The sequence below is a fragment of the Stegodyphus dumicola genome, chromosome 11 (assembly GCF_044657685.1).
Source record: "Stegodyphus dumicola isolate Sdum_Otavi_A_Nest chromosome 11, ASM4465768v1".
Classification (NCBI taxonomy): domain Eukaryota; kingdom Metazoa; phylum Arthropoda; class Arachnida; order Araneae; family Eresidae; genus Stegodyphus; species Stegodyphus dumicola.
The window spans coordinates 142,978,910-143,000,859 of NC_140778.1; the positions used below are offsets into that span (position 1 = coordinate 142,978,910).

At 33.6% G+C, this 21,950-nt stretch overlaps 1 protein-coding gene across 6 annotated transcripts in view; it reads right to left on the minus strand.

Annotated features, from left to right (window-relative positions):
- Smn (survival motor neuron) overlaps positions 1 to 21,950 on the minus strand; it is a 129,008-nt gene that overhangs the window by 25,895 nt on the left and 81,163 nt on the right. For 3 of the 6 annotated variants that reach the window (XM_085827272.1, XM_085827269.1, XM_085827267.1), the window contains 2 exons: positions 14,391 to 14,504; positions 8,135 to 8,170 (listed from right to left, as the gene is read on the minus strand). In XM_085827272.1, coding sequence (XP_085683398.1) covers positions 8,135 to 8,170; positions 14,391 to 14,504 — 150 coding nt within the window. Of the gene's footprint in view, positions 1 to 8,134; positions 8,171 to 11,028; positions 11,134 to 14,390; positions 14,505 to 21,950 lie in introns of those variants that run through there. The other 3 variants (XM_085827268.1, XM_085827271.1, XM_085827270.1) reach the window with 2 other exon arrangements.

Consider the following 21,950-nt stretch of genomic DNA (forward strand, 5'->3'; position numbering starts at 1 on the left):
AAGATCTACAAAGTAAAAGTATGTTTTGATGTCCATCAAACAAAAAGTGGAATTGCTGCAAAAAATGGATAAAGGCATAGCCTTTGTTTCTCTAACCATTCCGAAATATGTTTATCAATTTCACGCTGCTCTGCCGGGGTGGAGTGGGGGGAACGTTACCGCACACAATGAACTGGAAGTTGATCTGTCAGCACTATCCTTATCTTCAGGGCAGATGTTTTTACTTTGTTCAGCTTATAATTCCTTACTAAATGTAGTATTTCATCTCGATGTACTCCGTCTTTGATATGATTTAAATAAAATTCCTCGTCATTATAAATATCACTAGTACACATCAAATAATGTTCTGATTGCAATTTTCTAATTTTGACTATGCGTAATGTATGCTTTACGCATGCGCGTGTTGAAAGAAATGTTTAATAAAGTAAACAAATAAATATTAAGCTTTTTTTTTTGTAAATTTTGATTCCCTTTAGATCATAATTGCTCTTTATTTCATAAATTATGGTTTCATATTTTAATTTTATGATTTCTGCATGTCATCTTACCAGATTTAAACTGATGATCTATAATCCGAAAAAATCGATAATCCGGAATCGCTGAAGTGCCGACAAGTCCGGATTAAAGACTGTTGACTGTATAAACATACTGAGCTGTTAAAGATGTACAGAAGATGACCAAAGATGGCCTGCTGTCAAAAGAAATAGCGCCCCACATCATCACACTATGGTTATGGCTGTATGCCTGTAATCAGCCCTGTAAAACAACGGCTGATTGAGACCGCTGGCCATGCGCCTCTCCAGACACAAACACGGTGGTCATCTGCTTCAAGAGTGAAGTGGGATTCATCGCTGAACACTCTACGATGCCAGTCTGATGGCAGCCACAATGATTGGCTGCGACACCACTCCAGATGACTCCGCTGATGTTGTGGGTTAAAGGCAAATGTCTTAAAGGCCTCTGTGAGCGTAACCCCACCTTAGAACAAGCGCTGTGAGATGGTGGACGGTAACACGGGAGGTGTAGATGTGGCTGTAGAGCGTCGAATAGTCGACAATGATACAGTTGGACGGGTCGGGCCTGGTGAATAATTCTATCTTGCCTCACATTTATGCTCCTTGGCCTTCCAGAGCATTCATTTTGTCTGCAATTTCCTTGTAGCATCCATTGCTGCCAACATCTTTGCACATCAGTGTCTGTACACTGCATGTAGTGGCCTATTGATCAGTATGACCACCCAGCTTCACGGAATCCTGCAATGCAACCATGTTCAAAGTATTTAGTTGTCTATAAGGTCTTTGATATCGTCATAATGACCTCTTTAGTTGCTTCTTTACGGAATTACAATGGCAGCAACAAAAAAAGATAAATTTTCTGCCGCTGTTATTGGTTTGGTTTGGTTTATTAGATTACGGCAAAGCACTCGAGGGCTATCTGCCTTAAGGGAGGGATGCCTTCGGGGAGGACTTTTTAAGGGAAACTGGCTCGTATACACGTTACACATGGGGAAAACCATGAAAACACCCATGCAGCCAGCCCGTTCGCGGGATTCGAACCTCGGACCGAACTACCAGTGTTCAGCGACGTTACCGCTCGGCCGCTGGTGGGCCGCCGCTGTTATTGGTTTTATACTCTGGGAATTGCGCACTAGAAATGCACGTTATGATCACAATTTCTCTTCATTTGGCTTGAAACTTTGATCATTTGCATGTTCGATCAAGATGTTTTTGCATACCACATTTGGTCACGATTGCAAAAGTCCTTCTTAATGCTTCGATTTTTCTTGCGAAAGAGTATTTATACCATAATTTCTGGAAGAAATGCTGCACCGTTTACGTGTTTAAAACTTACATTTTCAGTGGGTGCGTCATTTCTACCCATGCGACACTTAGATGCACTAAAAAAGAATATTTCCTATGATGTCATTGTGCATAGTTTGAATGACCTTATTATTGTATGCAGTTTGGATGACCTTGTCATTGTACATAGACTGGTGCTTTTCCCACACAAAAGACCACTCAGTTTCTTTTTGCGAACTTTATTTTGTTCCCATTCTTTCCCTTGAACGGACCTACGTGCCTAAACGGGATCCCAGAACAGTAACATTCTTCCCTCTTTCAAATCAGCATTCTCATCAGTTTGAATAATCTCTCTTCTCTACCATTCGATGAATCTTCCGGGACCCATTCTCTCCCTTTTCCATTGAAAATCTATTGCAATTTTTGCAAAGGCGGACACCACTTGAGTTGCAATAATGAATTCTGAGGTATTTCCCCTTCCACACGAATCAATATTTTTTGGCATTCTGCCAGATACAGATCCTATCAGTTTGGGTACAAGTATTTGTTGAATAGTTTTTAAGTAAGAAGGGAGTGGAAAATTTTTTAAAATGGCACCTAAACGGCACAGAAGCTATACTGCTGGCTTTAAGATTAATGTATTTCACTTGCTGAACAAATACAAAATAGAGCAGCAGCTTGAGAGTTTGAAGTGGACAAGAGATGCATGCGACATTGGAGAACTGAAAAAGAAAAATTTAAAATATGCCACAACAGAAAAGAGCCATGGCAAATTTGACTGTAAAAATTCGCTTACAAGCAAAATTTATGGCAAAACAAATGAACATAAATGATTTCAAAAAAGGGCCTTGCCCGTGTAGCAGATTTATGAAAAGAAAAAATATTTCTGTGCGTACTAGAACAACACTCCGGCAACAATTACCAAGGGACTGGCAGGATAAAAAGGGCATCTTTTCTAAAATACAAGAGAGATATTATTGATAAATAAAAACTTCTTCCATAACAGATAATAAATACGGATGAAATGCCGTTAGCTTTTGACGCTCCTGCAAACAGAACTGTTGATGAAATTGGTGCCCAAAACTGTACGGTTGTGTGTGCTTATGGCGGGTCATGAAAGAACGTCATTTACATGTGTGTTAGCTTGTGCTGCAAATGGTGATAAGCTAAAGTCGATGATCATTTTTGAAAGAAAAAACTATTCCGATGGGAGATTTTCCTAATGACGTAATTACTTGTGCAAATGAGAATGGTTGGATATGCGAAACAATCATGCATGAGTGGCTTGAAAGGTTTGGCAGTGTCGTAAGGGATCTTTTTTCCAACCAAAAGGATTATTGATAATGGATTCCACGCATGCTCATTTACTTGAGTATGTAAAAACCAGATGTCAAAAACTGTCTACGACCATAGCAATAATTACTGGTGGTTTGACAAAAATCTTACAACCACTAGATTTGTCAGGTAATGTTCTGTAGCGAATTTAATTTAATTAAGTGATTCATAAAAATCAAAATTTTAATTTGTAATTATTCAAAATTTGAGCTACACAAGTTTGGTTATATTCTTTTTGGGCCTATTAATTCTAGTGTAATATATTTTGGCTTTCCGAGTTTACGCGAACTGCGTCTTCAATCTTGTACACGCAAACAATGGATAAGTATTTTTTTCCACGTAATAAACTCAGTTTTTCATGTCAAAAATTAATTTGATTTCTTAGTATTTAATATCATTAGTTGCAGAAAAATTAGCTCTTTAATTTGGCATAACTTTCGTTTTTCTAACTTTAATTGCATTTCAGTTATGAGCTTTAATTAGTAGATTTTTCTTCGTTTGCTTGTGATTTAGTTAAAGGGGGATGAAATGCCTTCCTTCCGGTTGAAAAGTCATTTTTTGTGAGTTTTCAGCATTCTTTCGTCGGGACCCTTGCAGGGTTGTTGAAATTCCTAATTTCCCCCTGTCACAGGTGGTGTTTATTTAGCGAAAGTTTGGCAACATAGATTTTCCGTTGAGGTTTCAAAGTAATGGATTTGGCGAGTTTGATAACATGAGGGTATGCTGTTGTTGCAACTATTTTAACTTTCGGCGAAGAGTGGGTTATGCCAACTAGGCGTCCTCCCTTTTAACGGGGTGTTTTGAGGAACAAGGTCACTTTTTTGCACTTTTGACTTACCATCGGACGCTGTACTCGCTGGCAGCTGAATTTTATTTTGGAAAATGCATTTTTCCGCCTTTGGATCTACGGGCTTCTTGCCCTTGAGTTTTGAACGAGGGACTTAGTTATATGCATCATGACCTCGACTAAATTATAGTCTCATCAGTTTTTGTGTTTGAATATGTAAGTTACTCAAAAGATAATTAAAAGAAAAATGCAACGAAGGGTGATGCCTAGTACTGGTGCCGTTAAGAAGAAAATTTTTGTCTCTCCTCCACGAATAGAGTTTTCATCTGCCTCGATGTTTCACGCCTTTAAGAATTATTTTCCGCCCTGCAAGAAACTCCGTCACTGCTAGCTCTGGGGTCGCTACTACATAATGCATCACCTAACTGGAACAATGACTAACTTCAATATTGGATTGCAAATCAACTATCAGAGGAACTGAGAACCTCCTTAGTGCATCCTAAATCAATTAGAAACTTCTGGACTCCACTGAAAATTCCTCTACATATGAACTCTTCTCTTTTTCTACCACGCTCGGCAGCCGTCCTCCTTGGCATCTCGATAATTTTTTTAAATATGAGGGTGTTTTCCTCCTCCTATTCACTTGCAGCCTGTGATTCCTCAGATAAGTCTTTTTATTTGTTTTCTTTTATTTGTTGGTCTGATGTTAAAAAAAAAAAAAAAAAAAAAAAAAAAAATTCTAATAGTAATTCTAATAACTAAAATAGTTAATAGTGATTGAAATAACTTAATTAGTTGAATTAAAATATTGTAGTTGAGTAAATTAACCTAATTCTAATGAAGTCATTTTGTTTGTCCATAAAGTAAATTATTAGATTGGCTAAGGAAATATATCCTTATTTAAATTATTTAATTGAAACAGTGAATGTAACTTAGTTAGATTGGTTAAGGAAATATATTCTTCATTAAATTATTTAATTGAACTTGTGAATTTCTTTCTGGTGAAGATTGATTGGTAAGGGTGTCATTATTTGAGCTTCTTTGCTCCTCTTAGGGACTAAATTGCTTGTAGGATGTAATGGCCTGATTTTAATTAACATATTACCCGGTTAAATCATTCTTTTTGAAAATAGAAAGTTACTATGTGCAATAACGTGAATTACATTGGTATTGATTATTCTGTGTGAAATGTTTTTTTGGAAAGTATAACTTGTTAATTATTCTTTTTTTTTCCTCCCCAGGGAGGGTATTGTTAATTTATCCAAAGTTTTATCTGATCATGTTTACCTGAATGTAATAGAAATAATAGTTTGATATTATTGAGTCTAAGATAAAAGTAATATTACTCTGTAGGGGTATGCATTTGTAGAAAGCAATATTTTACAGTTCAGCTTGAATATAATTTGCTTACTAAGTTAATTCTGCATTGTGTAATCATCAATATATTACAGTTCTGATTGAATATAAATTGCCTACAAATTAATGGATTAAGTAATTCTTGAAGAATTTAATAAATAGGCTCACTTTTCTAGATCAGTCAATGTTTATTTATTTCTTTTTTTGTGTGTGTGTGCTCATGATTTTCACCCGTCTCATTCTCAAATTGATTTCAGGGTTAATCCGAAAACACAACGCAAAAATGTACAGGGCTTATTGATATTAGTATATTACTGTTGTTAGAAAATTTTAAGTGTTTTGTCAACAGAGTAGGAAACCTTTTAGGTACCAGACCTTTAAGAAACCATAACATTTTTGGTGCCGTGACTCTAGCACATAACAGTAATAAATCCTTCAAGGCTAAAGTGTGAAAGCAGTGGGAGTGTTGGATGAGTGAAGGATTGCATGGGTATATACCAAAAGCGGCATAGAGCATCTTATGAAGAAGTTGCAAAGTGGGTAGGAAGTGCGTGGAAATGGGTAGAAACATCATCAATAATAGCAGGGTTCAAAGAAGATGAAATTATATTCTCAGATAAAGAGACTGTAAACCAAGAGAATGAATATGACGATCTAGAAAACTTAGATCAGGATTTACTAAATCTTTTTAATTCAGATAGTGAAGAATGAGATTTTGATGGGTTCCTTTGTTGTACAGCTTGCTGTAATTCCTTTGTAAGTAAAATTTAAAATTTTGTTTTGTCATCCAAATTTAATATCTTGTTGTTACAACATTTTTTATAATATAGTATGAGTATGACAAATATGGACTTCTTTAGTGAGTAAATATACGTATATTCGTGAACGTAAATATATTTTCAACATTTCTCATCTCTAATCTATTTCTGAGTTATAGTTTCATGTCATGCATTTTTCTTAACTGATAGGTCATATAGGACATAGGTCAAGATTTTGAATATATACAGTCCACGATGATGTCACTTGCGATTTAATCTATTGTGGAGTTTATGCATAATTTTAATTTTTTCCCTGCCATTTTTCTTGAGTGCACCATTTACGCTGATGCGGCCTTTCTTCCAGAAATTATGATAATATTTAAATCTGTTACATACTTCACCTGGATCAAGCCATTAAAGAAATATATAAAATTGTTTGCATGCATAATAAACACGGAGAAAAAATAAAACAACATTTAGGTCCATAGTGAACAAATGTATAAAAAAGTGCTAAAATTGTGTAAAACAAAAAATTAAATAAACAGAATTTACGTCTTTTGTCACATCATAACCAGGGAGTTGGTGTAAAGAAAGAAGTAAATAGATCAGTTTATTTCTCAGCTGACAATGACACATATTTATAAATTATAATTAAAAGCTTCAACTATTTTATTACAAAACAATTTGGGTCCTTATCAGTCTGATCCTGACAGGCTGGATTGGGAAGAGCAAATGCTCGATTTTCCAAGTGTCCCAAAAAATCAAATAATGATAAAAAGTTGTAAAAAAAAATTTTTAATGGAAAAATACCCAAATAATTGGGGTTTTGGGGGGTGGGACGGGAATTCATTTTCCAAGATATCTCTACTGCAACTGTTAAAAAATTCTGCCACCTTCTTTGCAAAACAGAGAAAGCTGATACTCCAGAAAATATTAGTAATGCTCTGATTTAAATGTTTGGTGTAAGAAATTATAAAAGAGAATATTATAATAAGGAAATCATATGCCCTTCAATATCATTAGAAGATTTCCTCCCTTTTTTTTTTTGGCATGGAAGGATAATGGGTACCGCAATTTTCTGATTGGTCTTTTCTGTTCAGCAAAAACTGTTATTATTATGTTCTGTAAATTATGAATGAATATGTTCTGTAAATGAACATTTTATTACATAGTTAGCACATAATCATTATTTTATGTCTGGCTTTCATGCATACTTCAAGTTAGAAGTTCTGTGGCCTTAACAAAATAGGTACACATACTAAAGGTCATATACAAGATTTTCCAGAAGTCCTTTCCATATTTAAATTCAGTGTATGCAAAACTGAAATCATAAGCTAGGATATCGAAAATTTAGCAGTGTGCATCAGGAAAAGTCCTGTACATAAAAAAGCATTAGGAAATGGCATTTCTGAAGAATTCATAATTGCCACAGATTTACTATGAAATGGACAGACGAAAACAAGTGAAGAATGTTGAATCAGTAATGGAGAGCACTGCAATGGTGCACAGTCATCAGCTTGCAGGGCTTTGAATGAATGTGATTCTGGACGATCCTAAAGAATATTGATTGCAGTACATGCAACTCAACTTTCATGCATATGCAGGTTCAGTATACTACTCTAAGCTGCAGATACTCGATAGGCTCTTCATTTTCTCTTACTTAACCATTAAATCTTCCCTTTTCTTCTGCTATCCACTTCATGGTGAGTCTGAAACACTTCTTGTCTCCAGAACTTGATGCTACAGAAACTCTGATTTATATTTTTACCAAAATATCTGTTAAAAAATTATGAGTTTAAATATGGGAAGGACGTTTGTAAAATTGAGTACTTGCTTTGATATTAAAACGTTCTGGATAGCTACTTCTCATTATTCTCCCATTCAAATTAAACAAAAATTACCTTTTTTTTAGAGAGAAGTAAAAAAATAAAAGAAATATTTTCAATATAAAGAATGAAGAAATGTCAGACACTATTGTATAATACAAAAAGCTGATAAAATACTGAACATTTCCAAATATGAATAATATACATATATATAAATGATATTTTAAAAATGCTGAACAAGATTCCACAAACATGCCAAACAGTTAAACTTACATGCCCACAATGGTGTCCACATGATTTATTCTGGGTCTAAGTAGAACAATATTATTCATATTAATCACAAAATAAGATTCAGAAATTTGAATTGAAAGCATTGGAAACAAAAATTAAATTATTTATAAGCATATTGAAATATTAACAATTTACTTTCAGAAATTAAAGTTATTAATGCATTTATCTACCAATACTTGTGATACTCTGGTTCAGTACAAGTTTTGTATATGGTACACACCCTACCATATTATCCACCGGTAGATAACGCGTATCTATAATTTCAAACTACATTTTTCAGTTTTTAAGTATATTCACTGTATAACGCGCACCCTTTCGCCAAATATGTCATGCCAGTCTAGAAATAATGTGTGAATGGGTAATAAAAACATGGAATGAAATAAAAACGGACATAATTCAAAAGCCTTTTAAAAATACCTAACAATCTAGAGCGAACGGAAGATAATCATTTATTTATGGATCGAAACAGTGAGATGGTGAACATGATTTAGAACTTGATGATATGCCCGATGATATAATGGAAGACAAATATGACGAACTTTTAATGTTATCCAATTATAAAAACATTTAAGTTCATAAGATATGCCATTTCTTTTAAATAAACAGCATTTAGGTTACATGTAGAAATCTAATTTTTATATGCTCATCTTTTCCATATTTTTAAATCTATAATTTTTGTATCACATATAACGCACACCTGTAAATTTCGACCTCATTTTTTTAAATTAAAAGTGCTAATTATACACCAGAATATACAGTATTAATCCTATAAACATATATATCATATTCAATCAATAAAAATATCATAGCACTCAGATAAGAAATCCAAAAAACACAAACTGTATGAAATGATACATACAATCCAAAGCAGTTTGTTGCAGCATTATTACGCACAGTGGTTATTGGTGCAGACTGGTATATAATCGGTCCCAGGTTTGAATCCCAGGGATGATATGAGGGAATTTTAAACACTATCAAGCCAGCCAAGAACAAGATAAGAACAATGACTGAATGAGGTGTGATGTGATGATGCAGGCCTCTCCAGAACTTGTGGTAGGGTAAAAGGGATAGGAGGCCTTTGGTTTCCTCTATCAAGAATGGTTTGGTTTAATTGGTTTATTTAATTACGACAAAGCACACATGGGCTATCTGCCTAAGGGAAAGGATGCCTTTGTGGAGGACTTTCTAAGGGAAACTGGCTCGTATACACGTTACACATGGGGAAAACCACGAAAACACCCATGCAGCCAGCCCGTTCGTGGGATTCGAACCTCGGACCGAACTACCAGTGTTCAGCGACTTTACCGCTTGGCCACAGGTGAGCTCCTCTATCAAGAATGAATAATATACATAAACGTACCATTACTTATCAAGTGCCTACAACCTTGGCCACTGACAGATGACAGATGCAAATGTTTCCCTCTTCACCATAATGACTTCATACATCAAATCTAGACTAAATTCATACCAAGAGATAGTCACAATAACAGCAGTTTGCTGTTTTTCTTTTAATTACGTGGTAAAAATGTTTAACGATTCACTTAATTAAATAGGAATCTTCTAAAGGCAGAAGCTACTTTAATACTTCTTTTTCGAGTTTTATGTGAAATATTCAAAATATTTGAATCTCATCTCCAGAATAAATACTGTAATTTTAAATCATAGGTGTATTGAAATTAATATTTCTTATCACATAATGCTGTTTCTCTGTTTTTCTGTGTCACATAAAGCGATATGATTTACCTTATGAGAGAGGATATTTAATATTAAAATTTCCTTCTTGAATTTCACTTAATTCCTCCTTTTATTAATAAACAAGTTACATAATTCATTCAATAAATGCAATAAATTAAAAATATTTAAACTTTCTAAAAACCTGATGTCACAATTTCTGATCCTTTATTCATCTAATTTAATTATCAGCCATTTATTTACCTGTTAGTTATTCACAATCTCATTACCAAATTCACGGTTCACTGGATTACCCGTTAAAAAACACTATCAGTGTATCTTTATCCTATAGTCCCTAAAAAACTACCCTGTATTAAAAAAAGCAGACTTTAATAAGCTCGAACACATTGTACAGCCTCAAAAAATGAGTGTCATGTAAAAATTAGTAAAAGGTTTAATATGATTTAGAAATACAGTTTAATATGATTTTGAAATAATAATGATTTTTTGGTAAATACAGTTTCTAATCCTTTATCCATCAAATTCAAAATTAATTTACATATATAATGATTTAATTAATAGTAAATTTATACTTCATATCCTGTTTAGGGTTTCTTGTGGCACTCAGATTATTTCCTCAGTCTGGAAGGAGGGTTCTATACTTTTATTTTTCTGGGGGGGGGACATGACCTCGTTTGGGAACACAGGCATCTAATTCATGTATTCTTTCATTAATTTTATTAATGTACTGTAAACTAGGAAATGTTTTCTCAAGTAAGCACTTAATAATTATAGAATTCCTTTAAATTTAATTACTTTTGGTTTCAGTTGTTTTTTCAACATTTTTTTAAAATTAGATATGCTGGTAAATACTTTTAAGATAAACAAAAAACATTCTTTTATCAAAATAAATTATTCCAAAAACTACCTCCACTCTTATTGCTGTCATTTATCTTGCTTATCTGACATATCTGACAGTAACATCAGATCAAGATTATGAATTTTTTCGTAGTAAGGAGTGTTGGTTGCATTCGTTGTTGGAATAGGCCTTGGGCACCTGATAGGTGACAGAAAACATTTCCACAACTCTGCTTGAATTTTAAAAAGAATCCCTTAGGGAACAGATCAAAATGTGTCTTACCTGTCGAAAGAGCACTTGTTTGAATCCTAGAGAAGGCATGGATCTGTGAGCACATAGTATCAGTTCAGCAAGGGGACACTCAAAATAAATGGCAAGCCAAATCCTCTTGAGGGGAAAAAAGGTGGGAAACACATGGACTATGCCGAGGGTGCTCTCTGGGAATTCCAAACTGGGGTAGAAGTTTAACAGTTAGTTAGGTACAGCAATACCTCAATCATCTATGATAATACTGAGATGCTGGCCTAGTTTCTACCTGTGCCCACCCTTATAAGTACAGTAATTAGTGATGCTAGCTGCTGTATCATTGAGCCTGTGTTCAAAATCCCAGACAAGGCATAAGTTTATAGCATCTGTGTGGCATAGGGGTATTTAAAATACTAGCAAGCCAAAAAGTCCTCTCAAGTGGTCTGATAATAGGAGAGGAGGGGTGGGAGAGCATCGGAGTCATCTTCCAGAATGTTCTTCATCAATAGGGGCAGAGCTAAATAGTTAGTGAGGTGAAACTATACCTGTATGACCTACAGTGAAATTCTGGTACCTTGCCCACATGCCTGTTTCCCACTTCCATTAACTTCTCAAGAGGTCATTATCTCAAGAATATTTTAAGTGTCCAAGTGTTGCAAAGACATACAAATAAGAATTGCAAAAATCTTTTGCCTTTTCTGGAATTCAAATTATGGCAGCTGGTTAACCTATCACCATGCCATCTGGATACAACCCACTAAGCCTCGTTCACAAGAGCAGATTCGACCGGTAACGAAACCCGGTTCTTTTAACGTCTTTAACTGCCTCGCCAAATTGGAGGTAGAACTTAGTTGAATGTTCCTTACCTCTCAGGAGCAGGGCAAATGGGGAGATTTCCCATACTATACTGTGCGATTCACTTAATTTTAGTTACTGCTCACCGGACTCTCAGTGAAACAATCGCACTGATAGATGTCTGGGGATTTGATAGCATCCCCCCCCCAAAAAAAATTAGATAGAACTGTACAAGATACGAAAATTATAGACAAATACAGACAAGGCTATCTGATGCTAGGTATTCCAGAAATATCGTTCAAATTAAAACTAAAGTTAAGACAAGTGCATATCCGCTTCAACGCGACAAGGGACTCGGTACCTTTTGAATGATTTTTTTTAAAAAAAAATTAAGCATTTTCATCTACTTTTTATGAATATTATTAAATGGTTTTGTGAGACAAAATAGTCTTAAGCTGAAAAAATGTTTTTGCTAGTAATTTTTTTTTAATTAAAATTTTTGAAGAAAAATTTTACAATTAAAATGTTTTTCTTCTCCTACAATTTTCAATATCTCCCCCCCCAGTTTTTATTGTATTTATTAGAGTGTTCTTAATGACTTCAAGGAATGATTTTGCAATTAATGAATAGTTTCTGAGAAAAAATTAAAATACACTTTTATCTAAAATCTTTGAAACAAATATGATCTCAGTTACATTTTCATTTCAAATAATTTTTCTTTTCAGTATTTTGCAAAACCCATCCTTGTTTCTATAAAGCATACAATTTTAAATAAGCAGTAAAAATAATAAATAATTTAGTCCATACCTATATATGTTTTAAGACTTTTAAGTAAAAGGATTTATCGGAAAAATTGCAAAAGGTTTCTCAGTTTGCATTTGCAGTTTAAAGAATACAAACTGTCTAAATAGACATTTAATCATTTCAAATCTTTAAAATTTTATTATTGAATTTCAATACACACACACATATATATAAGTCAAACCTAGTGCTATTTATTCAATTGGTAAATATAAGCATTAATTACAAACCTTTTTTTAAAACCTTATGTGGCCAGAAAAATTGCAAAACTTCATAAAACGCAAGCAGAATTTTTCTTTACCTGTTTTTGTTTTGCAAAACACGTTCAAAACAATTTTAATACATTAATTAATTATAATATTGTTGCATGTGTACGGGTTTTAATAGATTGATAATAGTTTGTAAATGATTGTTATTGCACTCAAATCCAATGACAGCTTAATTAAATTTATTTTATCAACAGAAACACTTCAAAATTCTGGAATTTTCCACAGAAATACTCGTACAAGTGTTTAGAATATCACCAAGTATAATCAGTACTTATGCTTCAATCTAATAAGAACATTAAACACAACGGAATGCAAAAAGCATCTTAAGAGAAAGTTAATTCAGAAATATCTCCAATCTTGCGCTGAACGAACAACTGGCAACAATAACAACTTATATAGTATACATAATGTCGTAAAAATAGTGTGGTATAATGAGATCATTACTTTGAAACCGATGTTTCAAATTGATGCCCAAGAAGAACCAACATTTCCCATTCTGCTTCATTGCATATCTTTTAAAAAAGTAAAAAAAAAAAAAAAAAATCCAATTAATTTCCTTTATCATGCTTTATAAATGCGAAAAGTTTGTTTTATAAGCTGTGAAAATGTCGGAAATTTGTAACCCATATATTTTTAGATATGAAATTTTCAAATTAATGGGCGTCAAAAAGTCTAAAAATATGAACGATTTTCAAAAATTCTCCCAAAATATTTTTTAAAAAATTATGCTCAAAATTTCATTAAATTTTTTTCCCTCCACAGTGTGTTATGGTGCAAACTATAATATTCTGAGACTCTAGTTTATTTGTTAATTAATATTTGCAAAAAGTCATGTTAACTTTAAATTTGAAAAAAAATCTAATTCTCTAAATATCAAAAGCATGATATCACATCCACAAGCAGTGTATGTACAAAGTTTGAGTTCTATATCTTATAGGGAAGCAGTTTAAAAATCCATGACCATCTTTTAACCATAGTGACAAGCACCAAGAGTGAACAGCTTATAAAATAATAATAATAATTATAATTATAAAGCATATATTTTTCAGGAACCATTACGAAAGTTCAGGTACTAGTTGCAAAAGTACAGATTACAAAATTAAGAACAGTAAACAACGTTAAAAATGTGTAAACAGTATTAGAAATCAACCAATTCGAAGACGTGATTATTTACAGAGGGTTAGGTGTAAAGGGGAAGGAAGACGGTGGTCTGAACGGGTCCTAAAGACGAAACTCTTTCATGTCTCCTTTTTCTCCCCTTGCTAACGGCAGCTGTGCGAAGGAGTGTTGCATGTGAACGGGGCTTAAGAGTAAATAAAATGAAGTTTTATTTAAAAAAAAAAAAAAAAAAAAAAATCCAAAATCTTAGCAATAAAATTCACTAGATTCTTCCCCTACCTCAACAAATAAATAAATAAATAATAAATAAAATAACAAATTCTTATGTTATTTTTTTTTTCCAAAGTCTCAGACATTTATATTTTGTATGATGCACATATTCACAACACACTTTAAAAAATTTCAGAAGTTACTTTAAATACTATAAAAAGTTCATACTAAACATAATATGAATATTTTTTGCCAAAAATAATCTCACCTCGTAGAAACCCGTATAATAACCAGCCATGTACCATGCTATTAAAACAGGTGCTGTAGCTGCATCTGGATTGGTCGGCATGGGTGGAGTTGGAGGCTGATTTAAAACAGTATTCTGAAATAAAAATGATTTAATTATAAAACATTTAAATTCATTATTTTTAAAAGAACAAACTTACTTTTAAATGTTCATATTTGTCCATTTAAACCACATTAATAATTACTAATTTCTTGAATTCATCCCACATGCTTTTTAAGTCCACTACATTAACTACAATAACAATTACTGGGGTTAACTAATGCGAATCAGTAACTGATAGCATCAAATGGAAGGTTTGAAATAATTTCAGAAGAATTTGTTTTCATGTTTCCTGTAATTATGGTTATTTAACAACTGCTAACTGGTCATGTATGCTTGGTATCCAACCATTACTTCATTTCATTCCAAAGATATTCAATGAGAGTGAGCTTGGGGCCTCAGGCCAGCCAGTTACATTTTTCTTCAAGTTATATCAAGTACCATAATTTTGCTTTGTGAGATATACTAAGATAACAATGAGCCTACTCTAAATTGCTGCCATAATTTGGGAACATCATCCTTAAAGAAACTGTCTCAATAGATTTCAGACTTTACTATGTAGAGATTTAAAGTAAAATACTTAATCCAAATCAAGAACAAGTCACAAACCATTAATGTGAATTTCATTCTTGGCATTGTTGCACATTTCCTTTTGAGGCATTAATAGATATTCACCTGACCAATTGCGGCAAAATAAAAAAAAAAAAAAATTTACCAAATTTCAATTCTGCTTCACCTAAATTCTAAAAATTTCACCACTCTTAAATTTTGTTGCTTTTTTTCTTCCCTAAATTTAAAAAACTTTGCCACTTTTAAATTCCATCTGGCACTAGCCTCTATGAGACATATCCTTCAGAATACTAGGTCGCACACCAGCCTTATTTTGCCAGTATTTGCGTATTTCAAAATGTTATTATTGGAAAATATGAAGAATGACAGTTAAGCAGCAGGAAAGTGGCCATAGAATGCAACTGCTTTCAAGATGCAAAAACACAATGGACACTTTCTAGTGCTGGTCACCTACTGGATGGTGACAGTATTTTTGAAATGAAAACATTTGCAGTAATAAAGCTCTTAGATGATTTTATTCAACTATACATTTCAGATATTTCTCCTACCAATTTGCTATTTTCATTTAAACAATAGATTATTATTGGAAAACAAGAACAATGATAGTTAAGCAGCAGGAAAGTGGCCATAGAATGCAACTGCTTTCAAAATGCAAAAACACAATGGACACTGTCTAGGGCTGGTCTCCTACTGGAGGGTGACAGTATTTTTGAAATGAAAACATTTGCAGTAATAAAGCTCTTTTGCTTAAGATGATTTTATTCAACTATACATTTCAGATATTTCTCCTACCAATTTGATATTTTCATTTAAACAATAGATTATTATTGGAAAATATGAACAATGATAGTTCAGCAGCAGGAAAGTGGCCATAGAATGCAACTGCTTCAAGATGCAAAAACACAATGGACACTTTCTAGTGCTGGTCACCTACTGGAGGGTGACAATATTTTTTAAATGAAAACATTTGCAGTAATAAAGCTCTTTTGCTTAAGATGATTTTATTCAACTATACATTTCAGATATTTCTCCTACCAATTTGCTATTTTCATTTAAACAAAAGATTATTGGTTAGAATCTATACTTCTCTTGAATTATAATAGGAGGATAGTTGATCAAATGACAATTTGTACAAAAATTATTAATTGAATTTATATTTCTTAACATCATGTTTTATGGGAATTAACTTAACCACTTCTAATCATTTAATTTAAACACAAAACACTTAAATATTCTTCATATATTCGTATCTTTAGCTTTGTACCATTTTATTTACATAAAAGGGCTCAGGTGCAATGTATCTAGTGACTGAGGATATATAGTATAAATTTAATTTGAAAGTCTACAAAAACAAATTCAAATTTTTCAGTGAAAAAATATTTTATTTCTAGTAAAGTAGATGTCACTTAATGTGACTTCAGTTACTGTTATCGAACTGGCGAAGTCCCACATGCTCACAAATAAAAACATATAACATGTCTTCATAATGGACTTTATGGAGAAAGCTGGCCCATATTCACAACACATGGAAAACCATGCAAAATCCACCACATATCCAGTCCATTGATGAAGTAATTTCAAACCAGGTAGAACTACCAGTATTCGGTGGTGTTAACCACTCAGCCATTGGCAGGATTTAACTACAAAGGCATTGTTTGTCATCAATATGCTACACCTGATCAGTAAGTAACCAAGGAATATTATAGCTGCCAACCTCGAAATCTGAAAATCAGATTTTCTTGTGTGAAGATCAGAAGGATCTTCATGGATTCAATAAATTTAATTTATTACGGGGAGAAATCAGAAGGTTTTTCATACTGCACAATACCACCATTTCAAAAGGATTTCAAAATAATGAAATTAAAATGCATGATTCAGGTTAAAGAACTGTTAATAACATGATTGTGATTGTAAAACATATTAATATTTAATTAGATATTCTAAATTTTATTTTCTTAAACTAGTTTCAATTTATTAATATTCTTAAACTTTTACATCGAGAAAACCCTGAGTATGAAGGAAAGCTTTTATTTATAAAAGCACTTTTAAAATGATGAAAATAAAATTAATCATCAATGTACTTAGTATGTGCATGGATATACTTTATAATGTACCATAAACAGAAGTAAAATAAAAATAAGAATAAATATTAATTGATTAAACATTGAATAATTCTTCATATAAAGTTCTACAAATGTCTAAATTGGATTGAGACAACTAAGATCAAATGAGATTTTAGCAAGAAAAATTTAACAAGGTCATAAAATGTGATAAAAATTAGTAGAATTAAAATAAAATAGGAAAATTTATTCTAAAATTACTAGTGGTAGGGGAATGCAATTTGTACACTTTAAGTTTCATGGATTCAATAAATTTAATTTATTACGGGGAAACATTTTGTAGCAGCTGGTGGCTGAGGAATGCTAATCATTGGAAAATGCCAGAATTGCATATATCCAGCAAGTGGCAATGCCACCAACAAAATGCCTACCTATTCATCTTCCCTGCTGCAGCACTTTTGAGCTAAACACAAAATTGCATACATCCAGCAAGTCAATTATTTACTGATTTTGACCCCTATATATGACTTGACACAAAAATCAAACTCCATTGGATAGGAATGAGACTTTTCAAGATGTTCTGTAAATCCAAGAGGCAAATGAAAGAAAATGAAAACAATAGTTCTGGTATGGTTCCAGCAACAAAAACAATGTTGGGTAAAGTATTTGGCTTCAGAAGGTGACTATTCCAAAGGAAATTAAATGCAAACCTTAAATAGGTGCACTGAGTTTTTAACAGCTGAAACCCTAATTCCTCTTTTTTTTTTAAAAATCACATCTCATAATTGTCAACTGTATATAATACTTTTTTTTTCTTTTGAAAAATACAAAAATGCTAAAAATATAAAACCTTCAAATCAGTTATGTAATTATAGCTCCCTTTAATTACGTACAAAATTGTTAGTAAAAACACTAACTTCAAATGCATACATTATGATACACAAACTACACTGGTGTGCAAAAATTAAGGACGAAGTCGAAAAATTAGCATATCAGCTGAACGAAGAGGCAGAGCGGACAGAAAGACCAATCAGGAGATTAAGTAAGGTGATGTACGGTAGCACATGCGTAGATATGCAGGTAGACGTAATGGAGGAGTGTCTGAGTAGTATAAAGCATGTTGTCGGTGTAAGATCAGTATTTCTGGCAAAGAGATTGCATGCCGTATAGCAGTTAAAATCACACCAAGTTGCTGCCTCAGCGAGAAATGGCAAATAATCAATCTGTTAGATGACATCTGGATGTGCAGTGTGACAAGTGTGGCTGGAGAGTTCGGAATTGCTCACAGCATCGTTTGACGACTTTGGAGACAATTTCAAACTACAGGAACAGCTATCCGGGGGTTTAGTAGTGGTCGTCCACGAGGAACCACATCCGCAGATGACCGGTATATTGCCTTACAGGCCAGAAGAAACAGGCGGCAGACAGCGGGAGAAATCGCTAGACACATGACACAGGCGACTGGACGACCGATATCGCATTTTACCGTGGCCAGAAGACTGCACGGTGGTGGTCTGTTTGCACGACGCCCTGTACGGTGTGTACCTCTAACGCCTGCCCATCGGAGAAGGCGTTCTCTGTGGTGCCGGGAACACCGGAATTGGAGACACAATGAATGGGGATGAGTACTCTTTACAGATGAGAGCAGATTCAGTCTGAGTAGCGATTCTCATCACATACTCATCTGGAGAGAGCGGGGAAGACGCAATCATCCCTCGAACATCATTGAAAGAGACAGGTATAGAGGTGGCGGTGTTCTCGTTTGGGGAGGCATCATGCTTGGTAGTCGTACAGACCTTCACATCTTCGACGCAGGTTCAGTCAACGGGACCCGTTATTGTAACGAGATTCTTCTTCCATATGTGCGTCTTTTTAGAGGCGCTATGGGTCTGCAGTTCTTTTTCATGGACAACAATGCACCATGTCATTGCACAGTAGCTGCCGAACAGCTCTTAGAGAGTGAGGATATTGAACGTATGGATTGGCCGGCACGATCTCCGGATCTCAATCCCATTGAGCATGTATGGGATTTTCTAGGCAGACGCTTGGCAGCTCATACCTTACCACCAGTAATGATGGAGCTTCTGTTCCAAAGGAGCTTTGATTGGCGCTGCAAGACGAATAGGCAGCAATGCCTCAACAACTCATTGACACTCTCATTCTCAGCATGGGCAGACGCTGTGAAACCTGCCTAGCAGTCAGAGGAGATCATATCCCCTATTAAAGACCAGATGTTTCTTGCTGGACGTCCATCACAGGGATGTTTCGACCTTCAGTCGCATTGCGCTCCATGCTACTTTTTCAATAAAGCTTCTTTTTATCCCTCTGATGTTAAATGTGTTGATTTGGAAAGCTTTTGTACAAAGTTACATTGAAAAAACTGTCTCGTCCTTAATTTTTGCACACCAGTGTATTACAATCATTATGGCAGAATATATAGAAAAAAAAAAAAAAAAAACATTCTGCATTTAAATTTAAAAGTCATCTACAGTGAAGAATGAGATGTTTCAATTCCTTTTCAACTTCATAACTTCATTGGAAGCTTATAAACCCACTTTGCTTAATTGGCATATATCAGTCATTGAGCAAATTCAATGAAAAGTAGAGCAAAAGCTAAAAATTTACGATTTACAATTTTCAAACACTTTGCTGATTGTATAATTACACTGTCTCCTAATTTTAATAACTGACTTCTTGCATAGAATGCACATTTCAAGTGAATTACACATCTCCAGCACCATCATTAAGGAATATCAAAGATGAACTTGTCTGTAATGTCACTTTGTCACTCAAGGATTGTTTCTCATTTGCAGACATTGCTGATGCCAAATTTCTGCAGGATAATGTTTTATAGCTTATCTTTACCTGAACAGCAACCATATTCTATTATAAAAAAATGCCTTTCAGTAAAAGTCTATGAGCAAAACAACTCAATGTAGCATAAAGACGAATTCTTTTCATTCCAAGGTTCTAAAACTTACCATACTTGTAGTTTAAGTAGGAGACTTTATTACCAGCAAACATATCTTAGCTAAATAATTAACTAGAAATGACAGATCTTCTCACAGTAATTGTACCAAAGATGAAGGTTCATTAATTACATAAAAGAAACTCAGGGATATCTGCCTATGGAAAAGGATGTTTCCTTGAAGGACATTTTATGGGGGAAAAAAAAAAAAAAGGCTCGATTCCACATTACAAACAATGAACCCACAAAACTTCCATGCAGGCAGTCCATTCACTCGGATATGATCCGAGGTCAAACTACCTACGTTCTGCGACTTTTTGGGCCCACAAAAATCAAGAGATAGCTACCAACATTTCATTGAATCTATGCCTTGTTGAGTAACAGAAAGACATATAGCATAATAGTTACGATGGCTTTAGCAATTACAATATAGTTTTCTACATTCTGGCTGGTTGATGTAAAGACAAAAAGAAATTTGGGTTTTGCTTTCTAAGTGGTAGTATTTGATGGAAATTAAAATGTGCAAACTACATTTATTAAAGATGAAGAAATGTAAAGACTAATTGTTTTGTTTATTTCTTGCTTAACAGCAAATAAAACAAACTCAAACAATTTGTATAAAATTTACCTTGCTAGGGTTTCTTTCACAACTAAAAAATTTGCATTCATGCATGATTTAATAAATTTGATATTTAAATTGTCTGAAAAACAATTATTAAAATTTATATACTTTCAAATATTTCATATAATATACCTTTCCTCTAAACCTTAAAATGTTAACATGCAGTTAATGTTGCAGCGATTTCTATACAAAATATACACAACTAAAGCTGAAACCGCTTCACATTCTCTGCATTAGAGAATCACACACTGAACAGTGTTCATAAATATATTGAATATGAATATATGAATATGCATGTTCATCTATATATCTCATGCAAGGTATATTGCTCATTGAAAATCTAAAGTTCACTATAGGAAAAATATACTGGGCACATAAGTTAAATTCCGAAATTCACAGCTTGATCACAGTAATTTAAATTTGCAAACATCTAAAAACTCTCTAAATGGTATGGGTGATGACGATATCAACTACTTAACAACTTTAGTTTCATTTACTTGCCATAATGTGACCAAATATAAGCATATCTTTAATAAACAATTTTGTATTCTAATCACTATTATATCAATTCAAATCAGTCAAAACTGTTACAAGTACTGCATTAATTAATTTAAGCTAATTTTTAATTACAGTGAGAATAAGACATTTTTACTTAAAGTTGGCTGTTTTCTGACAAAAATGTGAAACTGGAGAGAACACTTTACAGGAGATAAATGTAACAGAAGTAAATTCACTATGAAAGGAAATTATAGCAATGATGGAGGATTACTAGTACCAATTTCACAAAAGTTCTGAATCTGAATTGGATCATCTGAACTTTCAGGACTACCAGAATCACTTATAGAAAATTCAGATCCAATATTAGAATTATATTTTGTTATGAGCCATTCACTGTCACCCATCGTCACAAAGCCTAATACACTGAACATGTGCAAACAAACTCGTTGAATTTCTTGGCCTAATGAAAAGTGGTAAAAACCTATCCTAGAACTGATTTTACAATCCAATCTCTCCTGGGACTAGTAGAGACATCTAACAGAAACACTACAAAGTAAAAATATATGAAAAAGCTGGGTAAATCAGTGGACTTTTATAAGAAAATATACTGCCCTAGTGGTATATGGACAAATAAAAAGTCCTCTTTCATGGCACTCGAACAGTGTTTGGGCAAAACAGTTAAGTAGTTAGAGCAAAGATGTTTATGCATAGTTTACTTGTATAGACCTTTCCATTAAATATGCTCCAAAAAATGTCTGAGCTAT